Here is a 27588-nt window from a genome sequence, read left to right as displayed (position 1 = left end):
GTATGGGTATTTACACCAATTTTGCGATAAAAATAGAAAATAAAAAGCCCCCTCTTCCTCCTTTTTTTCGAAAACCCGGACGTGAAACATGTTTTATTTTTTACTTGGCCTAATTCTGTCATAATTTTCGGTTAGTTATTTTATATCACGGCTATTTTTGCTTTTCTCGCCCCCGAACTCGTGCATTTTTGCATGATCATTCCCAATCCATTACTGGTGACCTTGTCTAATTTGCATGATTTATAAAACCAGTGACGTTATTATTATTATCCTGCCCTGGTAACGTCCACGTGCTTTGCGATCCACGTGATTTTGTTTGTGGGCGGAGTTTGTGGCTATTACTTTAATGGCATTTACACCCTACTAATAGTTATGTTTTTACCAGATTTTTCTTTTTTTTATAGTTCATTCCGTCTTATTTCAACTTAAATCTGTTTTTAGAAAATAAATAGAGTGCTAATGATATGGGATAGTAGTCCTTAATTAAAACAAACTATCCGATTTTTATTCGTTTTATGTTAGTATTTTAATGCGTAGTTTTACAAATAATGACAAAGCGACATTTGCATGGAAATTGTGCCACGTGAAGGCGCATGTAGTAAACAACAACTCCTCGAAAGCTGATTGGCTAGACACCTGTCACGCTTTATTATTAGTTGGTCGTTACTATTATTTTAAAGGGGTGCACAATTTAAGAATTTGACAAATGCAACACTTTTTGTAACTTATAAACGTTTGAAACAATTTATTTAAATATTTACAGGGTAATAGTGTAACGTTTGATCAAACAAATAATTTGTTTGATGTAATATATTCGGCTATTTATCTGTTTTACTAATTTTAACTTCCGTATTCACCTCATTAGTTATGCACAGATCCAGTATTGTAATTTTGACGGCGTTTGGAAGCGATTGAGTCAACCTGTCCTTGCACGCGCCATTTTGCGGAAATTTACGTCAATTTGTCTTCTAATTTCACCGATATTTCCAGTTTTGATCACCAAAATAATTACATGATCACCGTCGCTAATGTGTTCTCTGTTTCCTGGTGTTAATTCCTCGCAAAACGATGAGCATTGAGACTCTACTAGAAGCGGCGAAATTCGTGGAGTGGTCGACGGCACAACTACAACATAGTGCACGTGGTATGTAAAACACATGTGTGTGTACATTGAATACTGTGCATGTACACTATATTGTATAATCTTTTATACGATCTGCTAGGGATAATGTTTTGCCTTATTTTCAACGTGTACTGATTTTATATGACACAGCCGGGTGGATATGTCGACTCCATGTTGGACTGTGATATCGACTGATTTACCTTTGTAATTTTTTATGTCTGTTAAGTATCCCGATTTCATGTTTAAAGTAGGGCAAAATATCAACTGCGCAGTCATGGCAGTGTTATCAAAAAGTCATTCATCGCCGACCGGGCGAATACCTGTTGTCGTGCATGTACAATGCATGAGCTGACATACTAGACAAGCCCCGGGGCGGACATGGTGCAAGGTCGCCAACAAACATGCCAAAATATTTTGGGTATGATCAGTGCAATGACAGTCGTGTGGCATGGAGTTCATATGAAGTTTCGAAGCTCTCAAAATCATGTGATTCAGTGATTAACGTCCGGTCCTGTTTGTCGGTTGTTTTTGGTGGGAAAACACTCTATAAAATATTAAATGAAATAAATAAAGTGATAAAACTAGATCTCGATACCGGCATGTTTTTGTTTTTTGTTTGTTTTGAATTGGGCTCTGTCCTCTGAACAACATGATCACTGATGTCTTCATGAAAATTAAGTAAACAATTACCATGGCATACATGCGCGTATTTTGTGGGCGCCCTGGGGTCAAAGTAGGGGCGGCAAGAAGGAAGGGGCGGCGGAAGAAGAAGGGGCGGCAAAAACGAAGAGTGCGGCAAAACGAATTAGCAAAGAAAAAAGGGCGCCAAAAATTGAAGAAGCATAAATAATTTGGAAAAAAGGTTGCTTTTGGGACGCTAGCGTATAAACTGCTTTTTTTTTTTTTTTTTTTTTTTGCTCTTCACTTTTTCAAACGACCGTGAAAAAAATTGGGTCAACCTTTTCGGGCTGTTAAGGAAGGGGCGGCAAAATTGTTTCTTCTTCAGCCCCCCGGGGTTGGGGCGGCCACGGTACGCCACTGGCATACTACATTGAAGTATAAGTTTAGGCGGTTATCTACATGTATCAACCCTAAAAATGTTCATTTATACCCGGACATAATATTAAAGGAGTGTTTCGTGATCCTAGCATCCTCTTTTTATGACATTTTTCAGTACATATCCACGAAAAAAGCCTATTCCCAAAATTTCAGTTGATACTGATTTTGCGTTTGCGAGTTATGCATGATTAGGCCATGTTATGTGTATTACACTGCTCCATAGACAATGCGTTGTAATTTCGTTCTGGTGCACCAGAACGAAATTCAAATTTCACGATATCTTTGCAAAACGAATTAATCTGCAAGAAATATTTTGTACACTAACATTATGTAGCCAGAGGTTTCCAGTGATATAAAAATCTCAACTTTTTTTTAGAAAAGTGGGGGGATGAGGCTGTGGATCACGAAATGCCCCTTTAAGGTGGTTCAATGGTTACATCTTGTCCAAAAAATTGAGATATGTACTTACAGGGGTGGAATTTCGTATAGTGCCACAGGAGTCCAAGTGGATTCTCTCAAGAGAGTTTTGCGAGAGTCCATGGATTCCCATAAATGGATTCTCGTTGTACAATCTTGTGGGAGCCCAAAAGGTATTATATGTAGGCGTACATAAAATGCATTCAAACAAACAACTAACAACTTAAACTAACAAAGTTATGTTTTTAATATGTACATACGTGTCATCATACTCTCACTTCCATATATATGCCATTGCATCTTTGGCGACTTTTCCTTTATATTTTGCATGCTTTGAGTTTTAAGGCATGTTGAACTTAAACGTAAGTTCGCTGAGCCGATCATTTCCAGCGAGAGTCCACATGGACTCTCGCAATAAGATTTTTACGGAGTCTCTGCGAGAGTCGACTCTCGGACTCCCGCCGAAATTCCACCCCTGTACTTATACCCAGGACAACCACTAATTGGATTCTTTGCACACAAATATATTTTGGGGACAACCAAAATGTTTTGAGGACAATCAGAATTCATGCTTTAATTGTCCTCGGGACAACCTCCATATTTTCCTTATTTCGGACACTGGTTACATCCATCTTTTTTGTTTTAAGGGGGTACTACGCCCCCGGCCAATTTTGTGCCTATTTTTGCATTTTTCTCAAAAATTATAGCATGCGCTATAATTTTTGAGAAAATGCAAAATAGGCACAAAATTGGCCAGGGTGTAGTACCCCAAACTGTTTCAATTCGTTTGGCTCAGCTAACTCCAAATCCAATTTAGGCCGGAGTGAGTTAGCGAAGTGGAAAACTGCAAGCGATGTAAATTACATGCTGACATGTGTAGACCCAATATTTTGATAGGGGATGTTCCATAGAATCATCCCCAATGACAATGTTGAAGCCTGTATGTAGGTTTCTGACAAAATTAACCTCAGTCATATTGACCATTTTACTAGCCCCAAAAGTGCCAATTTTTTTGCTTTGCATGAATTTATTCCACTTTTAAATAAAAACTAGAGCGGTTACCGGCGTACCGCACCATAGCTGAACCATGGGTATTTGGCAGTATATTGTGCTACATGTATGTATATCACCCCTTTATGACCCCTTAATGACCTTAAATGAATTTTAAACATGTTTAGAATGTCATAAGGATCATTGCATAAATATATCAGTTCAATTGGTGCATTTTTGAAAACTTGACCTTTGACCTTTATGACCCCTTAATGACCTTAAATGAATATTAAAATATTTAAAACATGTTTAGAATGTCATAAGGATCATTGCATATAAATTTCAGCTCAATATTGTACTCAAAATATGACCATGACTGGTCGATTTAAATCAAAATGTCGTCTTTTAGACCATATTTTATCGTTTTAGTGCAATATTGTTTCGGGGTGGGTCCCTGTCAACTTTTTTTATGCAATATTACTTCTAATTTATAATATTATTGATGTATTCCTTTATAACCTGCATTTATATGTTGTATTGTGCTGTTGTTTAATATGCCTGCGGATGTTTGAGCCTGAATGTACCTTCTCAACCCTCTTGTCTGGCCTTAAATGTATTCCTTTTCAATATATGTGTATTATGAATAAAATTGAAATGATGAAACTAACTATTTTGTGATTTGGGTGTACTTCAAAGACATTGGAGAGATATTTTGGCAGGCCTTGAAATAAGCGGGCGCTGGGAGCAAATTTGCTCGTAAAGCCACCAAATTGCTCCTGGTCCTTGTAAAATTCACATGAACCAGGAGCAATTTTCTAAAACAAATTGCTCCTGGTTCCAGTTTTGCACTTGATGCAGTAGTGCTGCAGAAAACTATTAGGCCTACTTTTTGAAAATTGCTCCTTTTCAAGGCTTGTATTTTGGTGTATTTGGGAACAATTGGGTGTATTTGTGAGAAATTTGGGTGTACTTCAGAGACATTTGGATGTATTTGTGAGACATTTGGGTGTATTTGTGAGACATTTGGGTGTATTTGTGAGACATTTGGGTGTACTTTGCAGGATACATTTGGGAGGACTTTAAAGACATTTGAGAGATATTTGGGTGTATTTGGGAACAACTAGGTGTAATTGGGTGACAGTTTTAGAGGCTAGTGCTAGTGTGTGCTACCCTTGATTCCACATCCACTTCACATTAAATTCCCTAATAATCTGGTCTTGAATGAAATGTTTAAAAATTTAGTTTTGTTTCAATTATTTCCACAGATGATGAGGTCCATCAAGTGCAGACAGGGAAAAACAAAGCATCGGTGGTGCAGGCCACACCAGTTACTCCCCCTAAAACCACTCACCACATCACGCCCACTACATCACCCCCTCCTCAACCAATTGCTGTCTCACCTAAGACTACCAGCACCAAGCCAATTACATCACCGCTACCGCAGGAAGCACCATGGAAACCAACTGGCAACACCAGTCCAAGGGAGACATCAAATAGACCGTTAATCCATCAAGTCATACCGCCTCATCGGACACCACCGAGGGCGCTTACACCACCTGCGTCTAGTGCCAGTTATTTAGGAGTTCAATACAGACCATTGGCACCTTTGCCCTCATCACAATCTCCAGATGGCAGTACCCAGTCATATGTTAGCTACAGCAGCCGATTTGATTCCGCCGATTCAAATTCAAACGAATCCAATAAAAGCAAAGACATCGATGATAAAAAGTAAGATTGCTGTATACTGTAGTCCATTTATCATGCCCATTATGTGACCAGCAAAACCAGGAACAAGTTGCCAGACATGAATTTGAGTAAAATGCTTTTAAAGATGACATTCCCGTAAAATTTTGGAATTCTTCATTTGACTGTGGGACTTAGAAGTGGACTTTCAAATGCTTGAAAGTATATTAAAAAGGGGTTTATTTTTCAATAATTGATAATGATAGTTGAACTATGATAATCCCTATTCAATCCTGTAAAGCAGGAAACTAATTGGCCCATTACTCAGAACAGCAATTTACATAGTATCATTTACAGAATTATCCATATCTTGAAAAGTATTGATGCTATTTTATAATTATTGTCTAGTGCTTACATTTTTATCCAAATCATGAAATGTCAAAAATGTGACTTGTTCCTGGTTTTGTCAGCACAGGCGACATACTGTATGTAATGTGATCACAGACTACTACAGACCATGTATCAACAGTCAAAGTCCCTGTGTATTGTATAGTACGATTTCTCGCATATTCATGAGGGCCGATTGTTCGATTGTGCCGTGTCTAACAATCACGCCAGCGCTACGTGCCTTTGCATATACGCGATAGAGCGTTGCGTGCTTTCGCGATTACGCGATAGACCGTGAAAATACGCGGAAATTGCGTAGCAGTCTCGCCTGTCGCATTTCATGGAACAATCGGCCCTCATTATCGGTAGTGCTGTAATCGATAAGCTTTCTGGGTATCGATATGTCGGGAGGCAAACATCCGACATGTCAATACTATTATCGATACTCACACAGTTTGAAACACGGATTTGAGTTTACCAATTTTATTATCAGTAAGTTCCAGAAACAAGTTAACAACAAGTGTATTGAAGCCTAACAGCTAAAACTAAATTGGGAGACGGTAATTTGAGTATTTGACGGTAATTTGAGACCTGATTTGAGATAATCTAAGCATGTGTGCCATGTCGTTTGTGTATCGATACTGACATTGAGTGTTTCGACATGTCGGAAGTCTATGTATTTTCCGACTATCGATACTTACGACAATCGATTACAGCACTAATTATCGGATGATGCGGAGACTGGACTGGTTGTCTGTTTTCTCTCTCCTCTGTGGATGTGATACAAGCAAAATTAGTTGGAAATAATAGTTTGCAGATCTATATGTGGGGAAAGGATTCCTTTGTTTTTGTGATGACTAAATGTGGATATATCATATGCAAAGGCAAGAAAAAAAAGGTGTAGATTTATATGGGATTTTCAGTGAAATCAAGCTAACAACAATTTCCTACTTTAAGAAATTTGTATCTGACTTGAGACTGATTTTGCTTGATCATATCACATATTGTGTTGATGGCGATGATGACAATGATGAATTGATGATGATAAGACAAATGAAAGTTGATATCAAATTTCCTGTCACATAAATTGTCTAGTGAGGAGGTGACACTCTTTCATTATTCATTATTTATAAGATTGTATTTCATTATTGTCAATGTAAACTTGTGTCAAAACAGGGATTAATGTTTAGATCATCTTTGCAGACATTTTGCAACAAATTGAGAAAAACTTATGAGTTTTTTTTTTAAATGAAAAGAAATTGCCAGTGACTTAGTCATTTTATTATTTGTTTCTTTGATGCAGGACAGACACAAGGGAAGTGCACAATAAACTGGAGAAAAACAGGTAAGCAACTTGTGCCTTAATTTTGATTTTTTTTTTCTTCAGAAATTAAAACAATGTCAATTGAGTATTCTTGAATGTAGTCATCCATCACCCCCTGGCTGTTGTTATTTTATGTTAGAGCGCCACCACTTTGCAAGTTGGTATGGGGCACAGTGTCATCGCCCCGATATCTTCATGCCAGAAATCGCCATGGTAGGTTGAATCCACAGCCACGCATGGCCATTTTGTTCCGACCTTTGAGACGCATAATGAGCCGAGGGACCTGACTAAGGCTACTGACAATAGCCTGGTAATTGCTCTGTGTGTGAGTAAGCTTGTATACGCCATTGAGGTCAATTATGGTCATTGACTTTTATACTGCCTTCACAAGGCACGGGAGTGAGTGCAGCTAGCCTACGCGCTGTAGTCCATACAGGACCAACGCAATATAAAATCAGAATTTTGGTCAGTTTTTGAGTTCAAGACGCAAGCTTCTTTCTCAATACTCAAGCTAATGACTATCATATCCTTTCAACACATATGTTCAAGTGCAAGGATCTAAATATGGCTTCTTTAAAAACAAAAAAATTACGGGAGATATTCATCATTTTCTACCCCGGTATCCAAATATTTAACGTCTGAATATCAAATCGTGCATAGCACATTCACATGTATTGATCCCGGGTATTTATTTTAGTATCTCTGCTGTACCAAGTAATTATTAGCCAGGCGATGTCGGTGTGTGGGGGTACTCAAATTTGGTTTGGGTAGGGAGATTCCACTGAGAATCTGAAAGTGAAACACTATACCAATTCTTTAAAAAAAAAGACCCATGGATACATTCGAACAAATTTAACACAAATTGGCAGTTTTTACAATTTCTCCCAAACATATTGGAAAATCTTAAAACCACAAATAATGTGAATGTGATAGGGTATTTTATAGCAGGCCTAGCTTATACTAATTCATATTTGTTTCTGTTTTTCTGTAGACGTGCCCATCTTAAGGACTGTTTTGACAATCTCAAGGCACAGGTGCCGAATATGGAGGATAAGAAGATCAAAACGTCCAATCTCAGTATACTCCAGGGGGCGCTGCGCTATCTGCAGGTGAGATCTTCAAATAATCCTTTTGTCTCAAATCACACACGCACATAATATTGTACGCTGTTATTTATGCGTAAATAATGTTTTGCTATTTTGCGATTTTTGGAACAATTTTGTGCAAGTTATTTATTTTACAGAGTTTAAAGTGTACAATGTAAAGTAACTTTATATATAAAAACTGTATTTTCGTGTGAACATTGTTATTCTTGTGCCTGCATGTCCACTCGTAAAATTCACAAAATCTAAATTCCTTAATTTTTAACGAAATTGAATAATATTATTTGTTGAAAAACAAAAGTATGCAATCATAAAATGACTGTGTGGGGAGCATGTCTATTTTTGTGTGTCTATATCACACTCACTACACTACAATACACCACACCCCTTGACTATTATAGATCTCCACCTACATCACATGAACAGACACCCCACCACTCCTTGTATACTCCATAAAATGACTGTGGGGAGCATGTCTATTTTTGTGTCTACATCACACTCACTACACTACAATATACCACACCCCTTGACTATTATAGATCTCTACCTACATCACATGAACAGACACCCCACCACTCCTTGTATACTCCATAAAATGACTGTGGGGAGCATGTCTATTTGTGTGTCTATATCACACTCACTACACTACAATATACCACACCCCTTCACTATTATAGACCTCTACCTACACCACATGAACAGACACCCCACCCCTTGTATACTCCCTAAGTGTGGAGTTTCCAACCATGGAGTTTCACACGCACACTTTCTTATGTGGAGTTTTTCACACACACGTGTCGTACACGCACATGTTTGTAAATACCTGTAAACGTGGACCTCATTCCATATGATTTAATCCTATCTAACGTGGACACACACCCCTGTCTGTGTTTGCCTCCAAACGTGGACATTGTGTTTTGCTATCAAACCGAGGATGTGTGTATGATGTTTTCATCGCCTAACCGTGGACTAAAATGGCGGATTTTTTTTGTGTATAATACGAAACAGAATTTTAGCCATCACCCTGCGGACGGTAGTTTTTACACGTGTGGTCCTCGGTTTCAGGCAAATAGTGTTTAAAGCATCTAGCATGCATTTGAGGTCTTTCGCAACAGTTTGAGACCGAGGACAGTCCTCGGTTGGAAGTAGGTCCACAGTTTAGGGTGAAAAATCTTGCGTGTGTCCTCGTTTGTCGGCAAACACGTACGCACACACCCCAACCCCCAATCTACACACCATCCTATCCAATGGTGACCCATCCCCATTCCTGAACCCCCAAAGGTGGACTACTTTATGCATTTTTACATTATCTGTGTTGTCCTGGTTATAGCCAGCAACCATGGACGTCCACGGTTGCAGCCTGTGTGTTCAAGGTCTTACTGTGTGAAGGGCCATGATTGCAGGTAATTACTCCCCATTCCAGAAAAATACAGCACTAATTTTTTGGGATTAAAAGAATATTATCAAGTTCTGCTAAATGAAACATAGCTCAATCCTAATTATTATTTTAAATTTAGTTCTAACTGGAGATAAAAGAAAAAGTTCACTATTTTGCAAAAAGAGCCCAAAAACATTTTCAGCATGTTTTCTGACAAACGAGTCACAAAAAGCACAGACTTGAAACAAGTCTAAGTATTCAAAATCGTTAGTATATGCATTTAGTTCTAACTGGAGATAAAAGAAAAAGTTCACTATTTTGCAAAAAGAGCCCAAAAACATTTTCAGCATGTTTTCTGACAAACGAGTCACAAAAAGCACAGACTTGAAACAAGTCTAAGTATTCAAAATCGTTAGTATATGCCGAAAGTTTGATGGTTGGTTACAAGAATGAAACATGTCTTTCCTAAAAAGTAGAATGCATAAACTGAAATTAGTCTTAGTACAAGTCTTTGGGCTTGATTGTCACAGCATACGAAAAACACCTTAAAAATGCATGTTTTTGGCCCTTATTTCCAAAAATTGGCCAAATATCAAAAGTTGACTTTTATTGCTAGTTAAGACTAACTAAAGGATTAGGATTTAGCTATGTTTCATTTGACAAAACAGGATAATATTTTTTTAATCCCAAAAAATTAGTTCTGTATTTTTCTGGAATAGGGAATACATACATGTACGCCACACCACGCCACACCACATGAACACCCACACCACCTTACTCTCAATATCATCCCTACACATGCTGTGCCATTGAGCCAACCATGTATGCATCCATGATCACCTACCTCGTGTGCCAACACTCACATGTCAGACATCACCTACAGTACATCCTGTCATGCTGGCATTATTCTTTGAACTCATTGGGAAATAATAGACATGCAGCCGCAGTTATTTTTTCTGCTAAGTGCTAGTCAATAAAAACAGGAAAAATAGACAGTTGTTCTTTGAACTCATTGGAAATAGACACGTGCAGTTATTTTAATTTGATAGTCTGTAAAAGTGTGTGCAAAAAATAGAATAAGAGATATTCCCATTTAGAAAAATAAAATATGAAATTCTTAATTTTGTGGTTTTTGACTTTGGGACTAAGTGGACTTTCAAATCCTTGAAATACTTATTAAAAAGAGGTTAATTTAATCAATAATTAACAGTTGAACTACAATAATCCCTATTCAATCTTGTGTAAAGCAGAAAACTAATTGGCACATTTCTCAGAATAGTAATTGGGCAAAATATAAAGGTACGGTACTGGTATCATTTACAAAATTATCCATATCTTGAAAAGTATTGATGCTATGTTTTTTGACTTATTGTCTAAGTGCCATCATTTAATTCAAATCATGAATTGGATAAAAATGCGACTTGTTCCTGGTTTTGTCCGAGCAGGTCACAAATAGTTTGAATATGATTAGGAACACCTTCTTTGTCAAAATCAATATTAGCAACATTACTTCAGCCTGCTACGCTAATTGCCTAAGTCATTCTTACATGTTACAGCCGCATTCTTCATTAACTTGTACAAGTTAATGAAAAATGCGACTGGAAATTTGATTAATTATGGGTTAATTACTCAGAAAATCAAAATTGCAAATGAGAAACATGTAAAAATTACTTAGGCAATTAGCCTAGCTGGCTGACGATTCGACTTATTTAAAAGAAAAAAGGGGGCTATTCTAGTTTCAATCCATATACACCCGCTATGGAAGACAACCTTAAAATCTTGATTTAGATATCAAATGGTAGAATTCAGGTAACTCCATTTGAAATTCACACTCCCTGTGTGCAAGATGTATGGATTTCAATGGAATAACGCAATTCAACTGTAATATCAACATCTTATTTGTTATTATCTAAATCTTGGACTTTGTCAGAGCATTGACGTCATTTTAATAAATTATGCGTACCGGTGTGATGATCATGATGCCATTTGTCAAACCAGAATCACAACCTTCATCATGAAAAAATTATACAAAACACTTTAATTTATGTGCAACGCTGGAAAATCAATTTTAATTTCTTGTTTTAATTTGGAGAAATTGCAAATTTATTCTTCTTGAATGGGGAATTAGGTTTGGTCGACATAAAAAAAAATACTCTAAATTAAGCTCAAAGTGAGACCAAAATAACATGCAAATTGGATGAATAAATGTAAACGATAGCAAGAGATACTTAACTTAAGGGATCGGATAGTAACATTTGCACAGTATTTTTTGGGGGGCATGAGAGCAGATCAGACATCGAATTGCATTCTGAATACAAAGAATGTCCTTCTGATATCAAATAATTTTGATTTTTTGAAATTGGCGATATAAGGCCCAAAAGAAACATGTTTGTTTCCTGTAGCAGATCAAAAAAGTCAAATGCGAAATGCGGTTTTTATTTTTATATTTTTTTTTATCATCTATGTCTTCAAATAAAAAAAAACAAACCCTTTTTTGCTGCATATTGGAATGGGAAGTTACAGTGGGTCTCTCCAACACACACACAAAAATCATATTTCTTCATATTCAAGAATATTTATGACCCCCTTTCAACCTGCAGTAGTTTTTCACTATGCTCGTTTGTTGTGAATGTGTAAATGGTTACTCCAGTAGTGTTTTATATTATTTTTTGCGATTTTTCCAGGTTTTTTTTTTTTTTTCTTTGTAAGTCAAAAACGAAATGCACGCGCTTACAGGAAACAAACTTTTTTTTTTTTTTTTTTGGCCTAAGACACATTTTATGGCAAATTTAAAAAAATTGATATTTTTCTTATTTTTCATATTTAATAGTCCTCAAAGTAAAATTTATAAACCTACTGATATGTACCGTACTTAAAGTTAGATGTAGATGGGAGGAAAAGCTGACGATCATTTGAAAATTTTGACCTTTCCTATTTACATGTAGAAGATACACATTTAGACCTTTGCTATTTTGTCCAGTTGCCACATGTGTCAGTTTCTACGATTGAGGTTGCATCATCCTATTTTTTTGATAGAAAATCCATGACGCACTTGAATCACAAAGTCCCAATTCGGTCCCAATCTTACTGACAATGGCTGTTAAAAATTGATATTTTTCTAATTTTTCATATTCAATAGTCCTCAAAGTAAAATTTATAAACCTACTGATATGTACCGTACTTAAAGTGTATGTAGATGGGAGGAAAAGCTGCCGATCATTTAGAAGATACACATTTTTTCCCCAAAGACCTAAATTTTGCGCATGAAATTTGCCTTTTAATGAAGCAAAGGGGTTTTGATGCGCACAACTTTTTTTCAGGATTTTTGTCAACTGACACATGTGGCAACTGGACAAAATAGCAAAGGTCTAAAATTGTAAAGGACTAAATGACTTAAGGACAAAGGTGGTGAAGGACCAAATGACCGAGGTCCAGTTAACACTAGACCATTAGGCATTAATGTAGAGTGCACTAATTAGACAATAATAACTGTGCGCCATTTATTTTGAGGTCATTGTGGGAAATTGGAGGGTTTTGTTTCGGACCAAGGTATTTTTCTGAAAAAAATACAGAGGCCCAAAACAAAACCGACAATTTCACACAATGAACTCAAAGTATAGATGGTGCAAAGTTATTGTCATTCATTACCGTCGTGTCTGATATTTTGAACAAATCAAAATGGCATTTGTGACCGTACAGACGAATGAGCGTAAATGTCCTCAATTGTATTCTGAGTTACAGTGTAAAATGGGCATGAAGGTCATATTCATAGGTATTTCAATTTGGTGCTACGTGTATCTCATTAAATGAGGTACACGTAGCACCAAATTGAGGTACCTATGAATACGACCTTCATGCCCATTTTACACTGTAACTCAGAATACAATTGAGGACATTTACTGCTCATTCAGGTTGTACGGTCATCATTTTATGTTATTTTATGCCATAAAATGCTGTTAAATATATAACTGTTTTAATCATTATTATAACCTACCCTACAATAAAAAATCGACCAGGCGAAAATGTAGCGCCGATGAACAAGAGCTACCAATCCCAGAAGCGCAACCGCATCATGTGTGTGTTGCCGTAACGCTTAGCATATACACTGCATGGACGCGCAGAAGTCATCGTAGCGTGTATCTGTGACGAACACCTACCCTGTTCAAGGAGTCATTGTGAGATATCCAGTGCTGTACGGTGCAAAAACTGATTGAGGAGCCAATGGCTCCTAACTTTATCAATTTAGGCGCCCAAATTTTGCTCCCAGGTAAAAAATCTGAGGTGCCAACTGAAATGCCATGTGCGTTGAATGTTCATAGCTGCTGTACTCAATCTACATATTTCCATTGAACGCTACATAGTTCATACGCAGCATGTACTGTGTAGGCCTATATGTTTTCCAGGAAGTCCCCATTGAGACATTATGATAAATGCATATTCATAGCATACATTCGTACTCTTGAATGCTACATTACATACATGTTTTGTTTTTGGCGATTAAAAGCTTCTACAGTTGGTCGCCATTGGCGCCAGGGATTGAATATTTAGTCGCCATCAGCAAAAATCTAGTCGCCAATGCGCCTAAAATGGTCGCACCGTACAGCACTGGAGTTATCAATGACCGTGCAATAAGTGTGCAATCTCTTTTGATTGGATCACACTTGCTGAGGTTATCAAATTTATTATTCTTTATTCACAGGCCTTAAAACGCAAAGAGCGTGAGCTTGAGCATCAACTAGACAAGCTAGCACGTCAGAAAATCACCTACCAGCAACGCATGGCTAAACTCAAGATGGAGAAGAGACTGACTGAGGACCAGTTGCCATGGAATCGGAAGGAGGAGAGTGAGGAAGAGGTGGAGGAGGAGAAAGCGGTGGCAGACGACGATGACCAGGCGTCAACGTCTACTGCATCAGGTTATTACAATACATCTTTGTTCTTTATACAATTGGGTTATTTCAGTTGAAATCCATATACCGTATTCATTCCAATAAGCGCCCAGGGCGCTTAACAAAGTCATTTTGGGTGGGCGCTTATTTTTTACATTGTTTTTAGTCGTCAAAAACCGTCTGAAAGTATTTAGTTACTCACGGTTAGTGCGCCCTCACAAAGTGTGTATATAATTATTAATATTATATTGACAATGTTTTTGAGGGCACTAACAAAGATGGCCGCCGCCGGAAAATACGATTTTGAGTTAGAAAATCCTCAAACTTGGCCTTTTAAAGGCATTTGCAGGTGGTTATTGTGAAGTATTTTTAATATCTATACGTCTGCCCACTATGAAATAGCGTCATAATTTAATTTTGGTGCTCATTTTGGATACTTTCGATGCATGTAAATTCACACGACAGGTAAGCTTACTGGAAGAATTTTGACAACATAGGATGGGCGGTTAATAATTTCATATTGTGTTTGTTGCAAAGTCGCTGGGTGGGCGCTTATTGAAGCATGGGCGGTTATTGGAACGAATATGGTACCTTCTGTGGAAGATGTGACCTTAATATCTCGCATAGGGGCGTGAATTGCAAATGGGATTACCTGAATGGGTGGCTCCATTTGAAATCTACACTGCCTGTGTGGGAGATTAAGGTTGTGTGTTTTCCATAGGGTTGTATGAAGATTAAGGTCATGTCTTCCATAGGGGGTGTATGGATTTTAACAGGAATAGCCCAATACTCTAGCACCCTCATCACCATTTAGGCAGAAGAGTTGATTACTTCTGCATGGCCAGCTGCATGATCAATCATCCATCTACGCTATTCAAGTCAAGTTAGCTCAGTCGATAAGATGTTCGACTATGGTGCGAGAGGTTGCGGATTCGAACCCTGGCGGTGCCTAGTATGCTCGTGTGGAACAATTGAGTTAGCTAGAAATTCCCCTCGACAAGGAACTTACTGCTAATTGTCTCGTTGTAACCCATACAAAACAGAACTGATCATGGTTGCAAAGGTATTTTGTGGAATGTCTAGGGTGTGCACTCTTGAAGCTGCAAAGGCCCTGAGTGGTTGTTAAATGGTTTATGGAATGATGTGAGACCACAGTGGTCAGCAACAACCTGTAGAGTGTGTTGAGGCTTGTGGATCAACGTCTAGGTGTTGTGCCTGTGCGTAGCGCACTATTATATATTCATAGCGCACAAAAAAGAACACTAGACAAATTTTTAAAACCAGCACACCATTTTAGACTGGGAGTCAAATGGCTATTCTAGTTGAAATCCATACACCCTATTTAAATTTCCATTCCCTTGTGCACTATAATTATAAAGTAAATTTTGTAATTTTTCCATGATGTGGATGGTATGCGCTGGTGATCGGCGATTGCGTAGAAGTGGCAAGGTATTTTCCTCTTCTACACGCATATGACCAATGGGTAAACCGTGTTGTTGTCGTGATCGTTGGTTAGCCAATCAACATGATTGTGTATCAGTTCTAAATTCACGTTCGTATACGCTCGATGCCACAGCACACACCACAGAAGAATTAAACAATTAATTTTTTCTAGTAAAGTTTATCATATGACTGATTTTGTTCTTCTTTTTATTCTTGTGATTTAACAGAAGCCGAAGAAGAGGAGAGGAAGTCCCGAGCACAATCACCAGAACTATCATTTCAACCGCAACCAGGTCAAGCACTACCAGTGCAACCACAACTAGGCCAACCACCAGCTAAAAAACGAAAACGACGTACAAAACATACCACGGTCCAGAGCCAGTCAAAACAGCACCAATCCATAGTGCAGGGCCAATCAAAACAGCATCAATTCATAGTACAGGGCCAATCAAAACAACAACAATCCATGGTGCAGGGCCAATCAAAACAACAACAATCCCTGGTGCAGGGCCAATTACAGCAGCCGCCCAGGAATCCCACCCCTGGGTTATCCCCTAAGATGATGCATTCCGTTACCAAGGAGGTACATTCTGGACCTTATGTTATCAGTCGTCACATAATCACACACATGGCACAGCAGCAGACAGCACCTACAGCCAGTAGGCCACCACGAACAGAGACGCTGCCAATCATAAGTCAATTGGCGCGGAAACAAGCTGGAAAACCCATCATCGGGCGTTTGAAGAACGCCATGCCCCATTGGTAAAAGTCTCTATCCGGGTCATTTTGGTCTCACAAATGTCACTACTAAACAGTCCAGTAGCCAATCAGAGGCAACGTTACCCATTGTAATGCAACAGTTGAATAGCCCATCAGGACATAGACAGACTGTCAGCCAACTGTTAGGTAAACAAACACCTGGTGTACGTGCCCCTGTACGGTTACCAATACCCAGCAACCACACACCTGGTGTACGTGCCCCTGTACGGTTACCAATACCCAGCAATCACACACCGGTGATACAAGCGCCAATAAGGTTTCCCGTAACTCAGGGGGCAGCTTATCCATTAGTAACTGTACCTGCAGCGCCCTCGACAGCTACAATGGTAACGCTTGCAAGTAAACATGTGACTGCCGGTGCGCGTCCTGCAGTGACATCTGGATTGGTTCACTCCACGTCGCCGATGACGACGCCTTCTTTGATTCAACCCAATATTGTTGCATCAACAACAGGACAAACAACTTTGAGACCCATCTCTACAGCTATACCTGCTGCACAGACTCAGCCTCAGCAAATGACGCTAGCTAATGTAGCGCCCCCAACTAGAACTGTAACACAGCCATTTTTATCGCCGCTTGCCATGCAGCCGTCCGCTCTTACCCAAGTACTGTTTACCCAGCCACCTGTAGCGGCATACAGCTTAGCGCAGACGCGACTTGCAAACCCTTTACTACCCTCCGCATTACCGCAAACTGTTATACGACCTCCTGCTGTGACTATGACAACAATGGGGCAATCAGTGATCACACAGATTATAACGACGCAGCCGATGACAACAGGGAAGGCAATGACGACGCAAGCAATAACGACACCAGCCTTAGCATCGATGGTACCTGGTGTGTCGCCGTATCATTCATTAGCAGCGCTTGGTCTACCATATCCTATGCCTTACCCAGTAGCCCTGAATAAAGTGACTACAACTCCTGCTTATACCACGTTACCGTTAGGCTCTGCGGCACTACAGAAACTGACAATGTCATCGTTACCGTTTCATAACCCTACAATACCGATCACGGCAGGAACGACACAAGCAACAATCCTCTCACCTATGGCTGGGTTAGGAGTAGCGCCACCCGCAGTAGGTAAAGTGCCGTCTGTGCCCATAACAACGCCTACACCCGTTGCTGTGACATTGCCTATCAGGGTCACTACACCAGTTGCCATGACAACGCATGTAATGAACGCGCAAGCGATTAGGCCAAGAGTAGCCGTGGATACAGCCACATTAAGGCCAGTTAGTGCTGTTACTACGACTGCCGCTGTCAGGCCCATCGGGCAGCCGGTGATAAATAGCGGTGTGAAACTTGTACCAAACAGTGGTGTGAAAGTTGCTTCGCCTAGTGGTGTGAAAGTTGCTGCACCTAGTGGTGTGAAAGTTGCTGCACCTAGTGGTGTGAAAGTTGCCATGCCTAGTGGTGTGAGGATATCAGTAGCCAATAAGGATAAACCGCAGCAGGGGGTGACGACTTCACAGATGGAACAGATTATAGCCGCCTCAAGTAAAAATGTCGTAACGAACACAAAATCGCAGCTTCCACACGGATCAAAACCGGCGCCGTCAAATTCATCCAAACAGGTTGCAGTGAATCAATAGTGGCTATTCTATTTGAAATTCACACTTACCTTTTACAAGATTTGGCATAAGTCTTCCACAGAGGGAGTATGGGTTTTTAATAGAATAGACAATTGGGTACTGTACCCACTTAAGTTGTGGAAGATATGTAAGCCATAGGTACAGAGGGAGTATGGGTTTCAAAATGAGCATTCCGGCGTATTTGTAAGACATACTTCCGAGACAGTTTTTACTTGCCCATTCTTGGCCCAACATGTGGGAATAAAAATCGTCTAATTTTCATCATTCTTGTAAAACTATTCGGTGTAGAAGTGATTATGTAATAGGATTAACTACCATAGCAATAGATGAATACAATTTTTGAATATATTGCCTTGCACTGCAACATTCACACGGTACCTATGCATTGAACAGGGATATCGTAATTCTGTAGCGTTTTTTTTATATTTTTTTTTTTACAAATTTGGCTACAATACATCAAAAAGCAAAGGAAAATTACACAATACATACAAAAGGAAACAAAGATATTAAAATAGACCCAATGGGCTAGACTTGAAGGTCCGTATGCACAAAAGAGTTAGACTGGGTCTAAAGTTAGACCTGGTCTAAGTGGAATTTAATACCCGAAGAAAGGACATTTTCCTTTACATTTGCTTAAGTTATTTTGTATTATTTTTGAACTTTGCATTTAAATCTTTAAAATTTGCTAGCTACTTTAGGAAGGAAATAAGAGTTAAGGTCCATTCCTGGTGGAACTAAATTCTGCTTAGACCAGGTCTAACTGTAGACTCGGTCTAACTCTTCTGTGCATGCCGACCGAAGAAGCAGAAGCATCAAGACACTGCCCAGAGATGCCAACCCTCCCTATTTGATAGGGAGGCCCCCTATTTTTGTAAACATTTTTGTCCATTTTGACACCCAAATTTGGCAACCTCCCTATTTCATTCAGCCAAGTTATGTGCCATTGAAGTTGTGATTTTGAAAACCTCCCTATTTTTTGTTTGAATCCTCCCCATTATCCGGATGTTAATGTTGGCATCTCTGACTATCACCAAGAGGTGTGACTCCTTCAACCTATTGGGGCAATTACATATAAGATATATACTATTGCACTCATCATCAAGTGTTGACAAAGGCACACTCATCATGAAGTGTTGACAAAGGCAACAGTGTTGCTGAAACATACACAAAGTAAGTGCAATTTCTGGATCAGATATAAAGAACTTTGGTTAATGAGATACTATTGCACTGTTTCCACAATATTCATATCAGGCTGATCACTCGCACCTGTAAGATATTAGTATCTTTGAACAGATCGGTATTGTATTCAATCTATGATTGCAGACATACACTGGTGATGAGTGCAACCTGTGTGTAGTGCAGGGCAATATATTCAAAAATTGTATTCACCTATTGCTATCAGGGTTCGGTTTTTGCCGGCAAAAACCTGTTTTTGCAGGCGAAGTGGCAAAAACTGTTTTTGCCAGTTTTTGCCTGGTTTAAACCGGCAAAAATGGTCAAATCTGGCAAAAACTCACTTATAGTCACTCAAATATTAAAAAGTGACACAGAAAGCTCATAAACAGTAACACACAACTTTGAATGAATCATTCAACATATTTTTGTCTCATCAAGTCCTTAAAATGAAAAAGTTTTGAATTTGATACATGCCACATTTCGATTAAATGCACTTGAGCAATGAAAACGCATGCCTTTAATATCTTAATATATTGCTTATAATTACAAAATCTGGCCTTGTTACACTCGGGAACTTATTTTTGTAACTTAATGAGATGAAAAAACTGAACTATAAATCACTTTTTAGTTTTTGCCGGCAAAAACTGTTTTTTCCACCTGCGGCAAAAACCTGCGAACCCTGATTGCTATGGTAGTTATCCTGTTACATCATCACTTCTATGGCGAATACCATTAAATGACAAAACCCTGCTCTACATGTAGTCAACTTGCCAAGTACGGTATGCATATCGAGGGTATAGTTCAAGAATGGCCAAAACCTTATTTGCAATAGCTGCCATATAAACTTTTGCCAGTTTCTGCATTCTATATTATATACATATGACACCTGGCAGCTATTGCAGATAGGGCTTTCTTATCACTAGGATCCACAACATGCTCATCTATTAGGGACACAGTTCTTTAACCCCAATAAATTTTGAGTACAAAAACTTATCCTCTGCAACTTGAGGTCAAATTTTGCACTATGATTGTTTAATTGAGGTTATTGAATTATGCCTTTGGGATGAGGCCATTGTGGTCCAGAGTGTATTTTGTAAATCATGTAAATACTATAGTTAATGTATTTATCAATTGTATAAAATCTGCAAATACAAAGAATTATCCAGACATATTTTGTTATATATCGGATATGCTATATTAATAGATATTAGATCATAAATATTTTTGAAAAGGAAAAATTATGTATATTTTAGACTCATATTCCAGGTGAAAAAAGTAAAATCTAAATTTTTTCACTTTTTAAAATTTTATGTTTCTCTTCATACCCGAAAACTTAATCGTGATCTGAATTCTGAAATTTTGCTTTTTTTTTACCATTTGAGTATAATTTTCAGTGATTTTTGTGTGTGTTCTGAGGTGGGGGATCCTCCCCAGGAGGAGTCAAAGCTTAGGGTGGCATATTCCAAATAATCAGTCCCAGAACAAAATATTCATTTACTGATATGATCATGTTCTGGGTCTGAACTGTTAACATTCAAAATCTTGATGGCAAACTGGACAATAGAAGCACATGGTACCATTTCATGAGCTTTTTAATCCCTATTCATGTTGCGTGAATCACTCTATTGTGGACCACCCGTCTGATACTTCAGTGTTTGGATTTACCAGAACAGTTTTAACAGGTCTTTTGTATACATCTTTGTTTGTAAACATTCAAAGATGTCAAAATTGTCGAATAGGAAAGTAAAAGCATTAGTACGGCACTGAGGATGGCATTGGGTGTACTGCCGACATACATAATCCCCCTCAAACTTGCACTACAAAGCTGAATTCATACAAGCTATTGAAAATTGACCAATTAGGTAGTGCGCGCTTTTCCCAACGCAACAAAAAGCGCTTTACCTTAATGGCTTAATAACGGGTAGCGCTAGAACTAAACACTCCAGTGTCCGCAGGGACCCCCTAACATTTAGAAAATTAAAAAGTAGGGGGTCCGGAGTAGAGTTTGGCGAGTCTGAGTTGCACAAATGCAGCATAAGTAGTATGTCTGCAATAGCGCTAGATTGAAGAGTGTGGATTTCAAATGGGGTTACCTAAATGGGTGACTCCATTTGAAATCAACAGCCCCTGTGTGGGAAATTAAGGTCATGTCTTCTTTTCTAGGGTGGTGTATGGAATTCTAATAGAATAGCCCACTTTGATGCAGACAACTTTGAATGGGCAGCTCATTTGAAATTCACACTCCCTGTGTGGAAGATTAAGGTCATGTCTTCCATACGGGGTGTATGGATTTCAACTGGAATAGCACAGAAGATAGGCAGGTCCAATGTTGAGTGGTGGATGACGGTGCAGCCGGTCTATAGTCTGTACATACCTTCCTCGAGTCAGTAAAGTAAAATCTAATTTTAAGATTTTCTCAAAAACTAAGTTTTGCAGGAATCTGTTATGCCGGTTAGACTCCTTACATCATTTCCTTTCTGAAAATGTATACTTTTATATACTTCTCATCACTACATTATGAGATACAATAAAAAACAACATCTAAGGCTAAAAAAAATAACGCTATGTCTCAAAGCCCATGGCAATTTCAAAAACGAATGCGGAATTAGTTTTTTTTTTAAAGATTTTTTTATGAACTTAAGATGTCATTTTCGAGTGTTCAAAAGTACACAGTATGAAATTGTGGTTGATTTATACAATTTAAGTAGGTACAAACATCAATTGTTTTATACCTAAACAATGCGAGGATCGAATCAAGTAACTTTTCTTCCTAATTTGTCTCAGAATTTCATGATTTTACGGCAAAAAAAAATAAAAAAACCTTTTTGTAAAAATAAAAAATGAATTTGGCGTTTCAGCTGACATGGACGCGCTAAGAAAAACGAACGCGCGCGTGGGCTTTGAGACATAATTTTTTTTTAGCCTAAATTACTGACTCAAGGAAGGTATACAGACACAATATTGGGAGTGTGGGGTGACCGTTGTGTGAGTGCAACCAAGTCGCATGAACAATGACTGCTGCATGTCAGATTTTGAGATTACATTTGCAGGAACCCAACAACTTGATAAATGTTCATCTCCCAAGGCATTGGGTTTTGTGGTTATTCTGTCGGTCCAACATCCGGGCTTTCTCTAGTCTCGGGCTTAAACTGCATGTGGCTCACGGTTTGTTATGAACAACAGAAACCGGCTGTGAAGGAGGCTTCATAGCGATGTTGTTGGAGTGACATTCAATTTCGGAAAAACGACACTTTCGACCATGGAATTTAATTTTAAGTTTGTCAGTATATAAGCGGTAAATCAAGTAAGTTTCTTCCACTCTGAAGACTTAGAAGCGGGTGTTTGATTCCACTGACTATTTGCGATCGAAAAACATAACACCAATCACAGAAACCCTCAACAACAATCGAATCAAGGCCTTGTTTTCACTCGACCGTGAGTCGATCATCAACCGGAAGTGACGTGGCACGGACCGACAGAATTCATTACAGTTGCTCCTGGAAGCATCTCAAATCCCACATACATGACACCTGTAAGCTGAATTTATACTACATCGCTGAGCGATAGTGATCAGGGTAGCGCTAGGTTGCTTTTTGGGGTCCCGGACCCACCAAAATAGAGTTTGGACCCCCTGTTTTTAAATTTCCTGCAAGTTCAGGGGAGATTAAGGTCATATCTTCCATAGGGGGTGTGTGGATTTGAACTGGAATAGCCCATTAAGGGAACTGGAATGAGCGTTTCGACAGTATTTTCTTGTGAGACATGAGAGCACATCAGACATCGAATTGCATTCTGAATACGAAGAATGTCTTTCTGATATCAAATAATTTTCATTTTTAGAAATTCACGATATAATTCAACTTTTATGACAAATTATTAAAATTGATATTTTTCACATTTTTGATATATAACAGTCCTCGATGTAAATTTTATAAATCTAATGACATATTCTTAAAGTGTATGTAGCTGGAGGAAAAGCCGACGATCAATTGAAAATTTTGACCTTTCATATTGAAGATATGGATTTTTTTCCCAAAAAGACCTAATTTTTTTTGGTGTTTTGGGGAAAAAATCCATATCTTCAATACGAAAGGTCAAAATTTTCAATTGATCGTCTGCTTTTCATCCCACCTACATACACTTTAAGTATAAATCATCAAATTTATAAAATTTACTTCGAGTACTGTTAAATATCAAAAATATCAATTTTTAATCATTTGCCATAAAATGTGTATTACATTGCGAATTTCAAAAAATTAAAATTATTTGATATCAGGAGGACATTCTCCGTATTCAGAAAGCAATTCGATGTCTGATGTGCTCCAATGCCCTACAATAAAATACTGTCCAAACGTTCATACCCCACCCCTTAAGAGGTCCAGTTGACAAAACTGGTTTCTGACTTTAATACATTTGGGTGTATTCCTGATACATTTGGGTGTATTCCTAACACGTTTGGGTGTATTCCTAAATACGTTTGGGTGTATCCCTAATACATTTGGGTGTATTCTTAATACGTTTGGGTGTATTCCTAATACGTTTGGGTGTATATTCCTAATACATTTGGGTGTATTCCCAATTATACATTTGGGTGCATTCCTAATACATTTAGGTGCATTCCTACATTTGATTATGTCCTATGAATGAAAATCCTTTTTTTTTTTTTTTTTTTTTTAAAATTCTGATTACATTGGTCTTCTGAGAGAGGCAGGGAATTTGCCAGGCGCATAGCGAAATCAGATGGAGGTACACTAATTTGTCCTCCATGATGGAAATGCAAACAAGGCTGAGTTAGTGCTCTTTGGTACCATCGCATTGGTTCAACAATGGTGCCAATTTTTCTGATGGGATTATAGTTTTAATCCAAGATGGTGGCCAAGTATTGTCAAATTTGATTGACATGTATACGACTTGGTTTGTCACACAGCCTAGGACAATGGGCCATTTCAGTTGAAATCCATACACCCCCTATGGAAGACATAATGTTAATGTCCCACACAGGGAGTGTGAATTTCAAATAGAGTCATCCATTCAGGTAATCCCATTTGAAATTCACACTCCTTGTGTGGAAGATTAAGGTCATGTCTTTTTACGGGTTGTATGGATTTCAACTGCAACAGCAAGCTAGATCGTGTAATAAAAGGAACTTTATACTTAAATTATTTCATGATAAGCATAAATCTAGAATGAAATAAAATATTCCATCAAATGAAATTGTGTCTGTAATGATTGTTTTCTGACTTAAAGGGCATTTCGTGATCCACAGCCTCATCACCCCACTTTTCTGAAACAAAGTTGAGATTTTTATACCACTGGCTACACAATGTAGACCAAAAATATCTTGCAGATTCATTCGTTTAGCAAAAATATTGTCAAATTTGAATTTCGTTCTGGTACAACAGTGGCCTATATGGAGCAGTGTAATACACATAATCATGCATAACTCGCCAACACATAATCGGAATCAACTGAAATTTTGGGAATAAGCTTTTTTATTGGATGTCTACTGAAAAATGTCATAAAAAGAGGATGCTAGGATCACAAAATCATCCTTTAAACTTTGTTTTACCTGAGTAAAAAGCCTTACTGTTTAAAAACTCAAAAGAAAACAAAAATTGAAATTTGGACTCAAATTCCTGATCATGCAACTGACCTTTCCCTAGCTGCCACTGTAGATATGCTTTCACATGAGAATACACATTCATAAAAAAAATATGGAAAAGCTTGTAAAATTGAAAATAAAAGCGCCTGAAAATGGGCTGAAAATAAATAAAATTGCGGGAATTTCGACATCACAAAAAACTGGTTCCAGCTTTTTGACTGGAAATTCTCATGCCTGCTTTCACGATGGGATTCCATAACAACTGATTTAAATATATATGAGTGCGCCGTCGGATATCACATTACTGGTGCAATGTGTATCCGACGACAGCACACTTGTATATTTTAATCAGTTGTTGTAAAACTAATGCCTATGCAGACCTGAAACTTTTCCTCTTTTTAGCCGATTTCCTCTTTTTTATTCCTGAAATGTACACATTTGTTATTTTCAGCCCAATTAGCATGATTTTGCACTATTTTCCTCTTTTTTTAAAAGCATTTTCCTCTTTTTTCATTAATGGTCAGTTTCAGGCCTGCCTATGACATAATGCTAATTTCTAAACATATTGCTTGAATAAGTTCTGTGAACTCAAGGTGTGAACACAGGATGGATGTTCAAACCTTGATTTCACAGAACTTGTTCAACATTGTTTAGAATTCAGCATATGTGATGCGATCAAGTAAAATCAGTGGGAATTCGGAAATATTGATTTTGAGATATAGCCAAATAAAGGAAGTATTTGGAAACTCTTTAGTTGCTGATATATATCTTTGAAACTGGTTGTTCAATTTCAATAGGGTTTTCTGCAAAATGTAGCTTTGTCAATGTGTATTACTATCCTACAAGAAACTGAAAATTTAATGTTTCCGAGTTCGACTGATTTTGCTTGATCGCATCACATATGTCGAGGCATCAATTTTGCCTGTCCCAGGAGCAAACTGCCTGTCCAAAATAATGGGTGGCTAGATGGAAATGCAAGAAAATTAATGTTTTGGTACCTTTTTTACTGTCATAATAAAGATTTTTACAGTGAGTTTGAAAGTATATATTAGTAGGGATGCCCACTCTCAATACAGTTTCCACTAGAACGATTTCTCATTTACTGTGTGCGTGCACTCACACACGTATTGTCTATGGAGAAACTGATCGATACAAGAAATCCCAGGCATGTTAAATGGGCGTACATACTTGTTTTGATCCAAATGTAGGCCTATATCAGGGTGTTTCAAGAAATTCCTGATTCCACCAGAAAACATTCACCAAACTTTTTCCTGTTTGGTCAGTAAATAGAGAGGACCTTCCTGCATGAAGAGATCAACTTTTTAATGAAAAATTTAATGAGATGAGAACTACAACAGGTTGAAGTGACACCATTCCGTGCATCAGGTGTTCAAACGCAATTATCTCCGAATTTGGAGTGAATCAGACAAGCAAACTTACATACTCATAAAATTTAACTATTTATGAAGACAAAATGTGTAGGATGTTAAGAAATTTAAGAATGTTTAAGCCTACATGGCCCATCTCAAATCATGCACTTCCCGTGCACTTCTCACTACCATGTCCATTTCATAGGGAGTATAAAAACCGGGGACCATCATGGCTTCCATGCACACAGTGTATTGCTCAATGTAGTAAAGATAACCTTTGATTTGGAGCACATTTCTCAAAATTGGTAGTGATTAATGTTACCAAACTTATGCCATGATGAAATATAATAATTTTTGAAGATAAAATGTGCTGACCTTAAAAGATTGAACAATGTTTAAGACTACCGCTTTTCATTTGAAATAATGCACTTATTGTTCATCTCCTCTATGGAGATATTTTCCATGGCGGCCATCTATGATCATGCTTGAGGTTTCAACAAACAAACCATGGGTTTTGAGGTCTTATAGTTTTTGTTGTATGTCAACAAAATCGATTAAATTTTCAGGATGATCTTATTTTCATGTTGTTATAAGCAAATATAATGTTCCAGATAAGATAGTTAATAAATACATTAAGAAAAAGTACCTTAAAGTTGCACTTTCTGTTAGTATTCCTTTTGGACTTTAACTTTTTAACATGTTCTAGCAGCCCTATATAAAACCGTGACACTTTCGAAAGGCCATATCTCTGGAATGAAACGTCCGATTAAGATTATTTAAACGCCAAAATGTTTCTTTCATCAATTCCCATCCAATAAGTTAGGTCTGAATCAATTTAAAAGTACTTCAATTTTTAGTGGACATGCCTAATATTAGACCAACTCCAGCAAAACCCAGAACAAGTCCCCAGACATGTTTTTGAGTTATACATGTAGGCCTTTAAAGATGACATTCACAAAAAAAAAAAATCAAATTTTGGAATTCTTAAATTCATGTGCATAATTATATATACATGTATATTATGTATTACACTCCATAGGCCACTGGTGTAATTTTATAAAAGTGGGCATTAGGCTCTGGATCACGATATGCCACTTTAAGCTGAAATAACGAGGTAAAGTAAAGATTAGACATTCATGATTTCTCAGAATTGTCATATAAAAACACTTTTCGACACCAATCACATGCCCTGGAGACATGACACCATTTTTGTATTATATGATTGTACATTATGGCTTTGATATCAACTCATATCAGTTCGGGGGCACT

At 37.9% G+C, this 27588-nt stretch overlaps 1 protein-coding gene across 1 annotated transcript; it reads left to right on the top strand.

The window, feature by feature from the left end:
- On the top strand, nucleotides 1-21877 carry LOC140146867 (uncharacterized). The gene is given in 7 exon segments (XM_072168756.1): nucleotides 1-1144; nucleotides 4855-5317; nucleotides 6963-7004; nucleotides 7975-8092; nucleotides 14164-14380; nucleotides 16024-16552; nucleotides 16554-21877. Coding segments are annotated over 7 exon segments (3063 nt in total). The 5' UTR covers nucleotides 1-1068; the 3' UTR covers nucleotides 18172-21877.
- Nucleotides 21878-27588: the final 5711 nt, after the last annotated feature.

Source organism: Amphiura filiformis, chromosome 2 (genome assembly GCF_039555335.1).
Source record: "Amphiura filiformis chromosome 2, Afil_fr2py, whole genome shotgun sequence".
NCBI lineage: Eukaryota > Metazoa > Echinodermata > Ophiuroidea > Amphilepidida > Amphiuridae > Amphiura > Amphiura filiformis.
The sequence above is the reverse complement of the archived record's forward strand: the minus strand, read 5'-3'. Positions and strand labels throughout refer to the sequence as shown.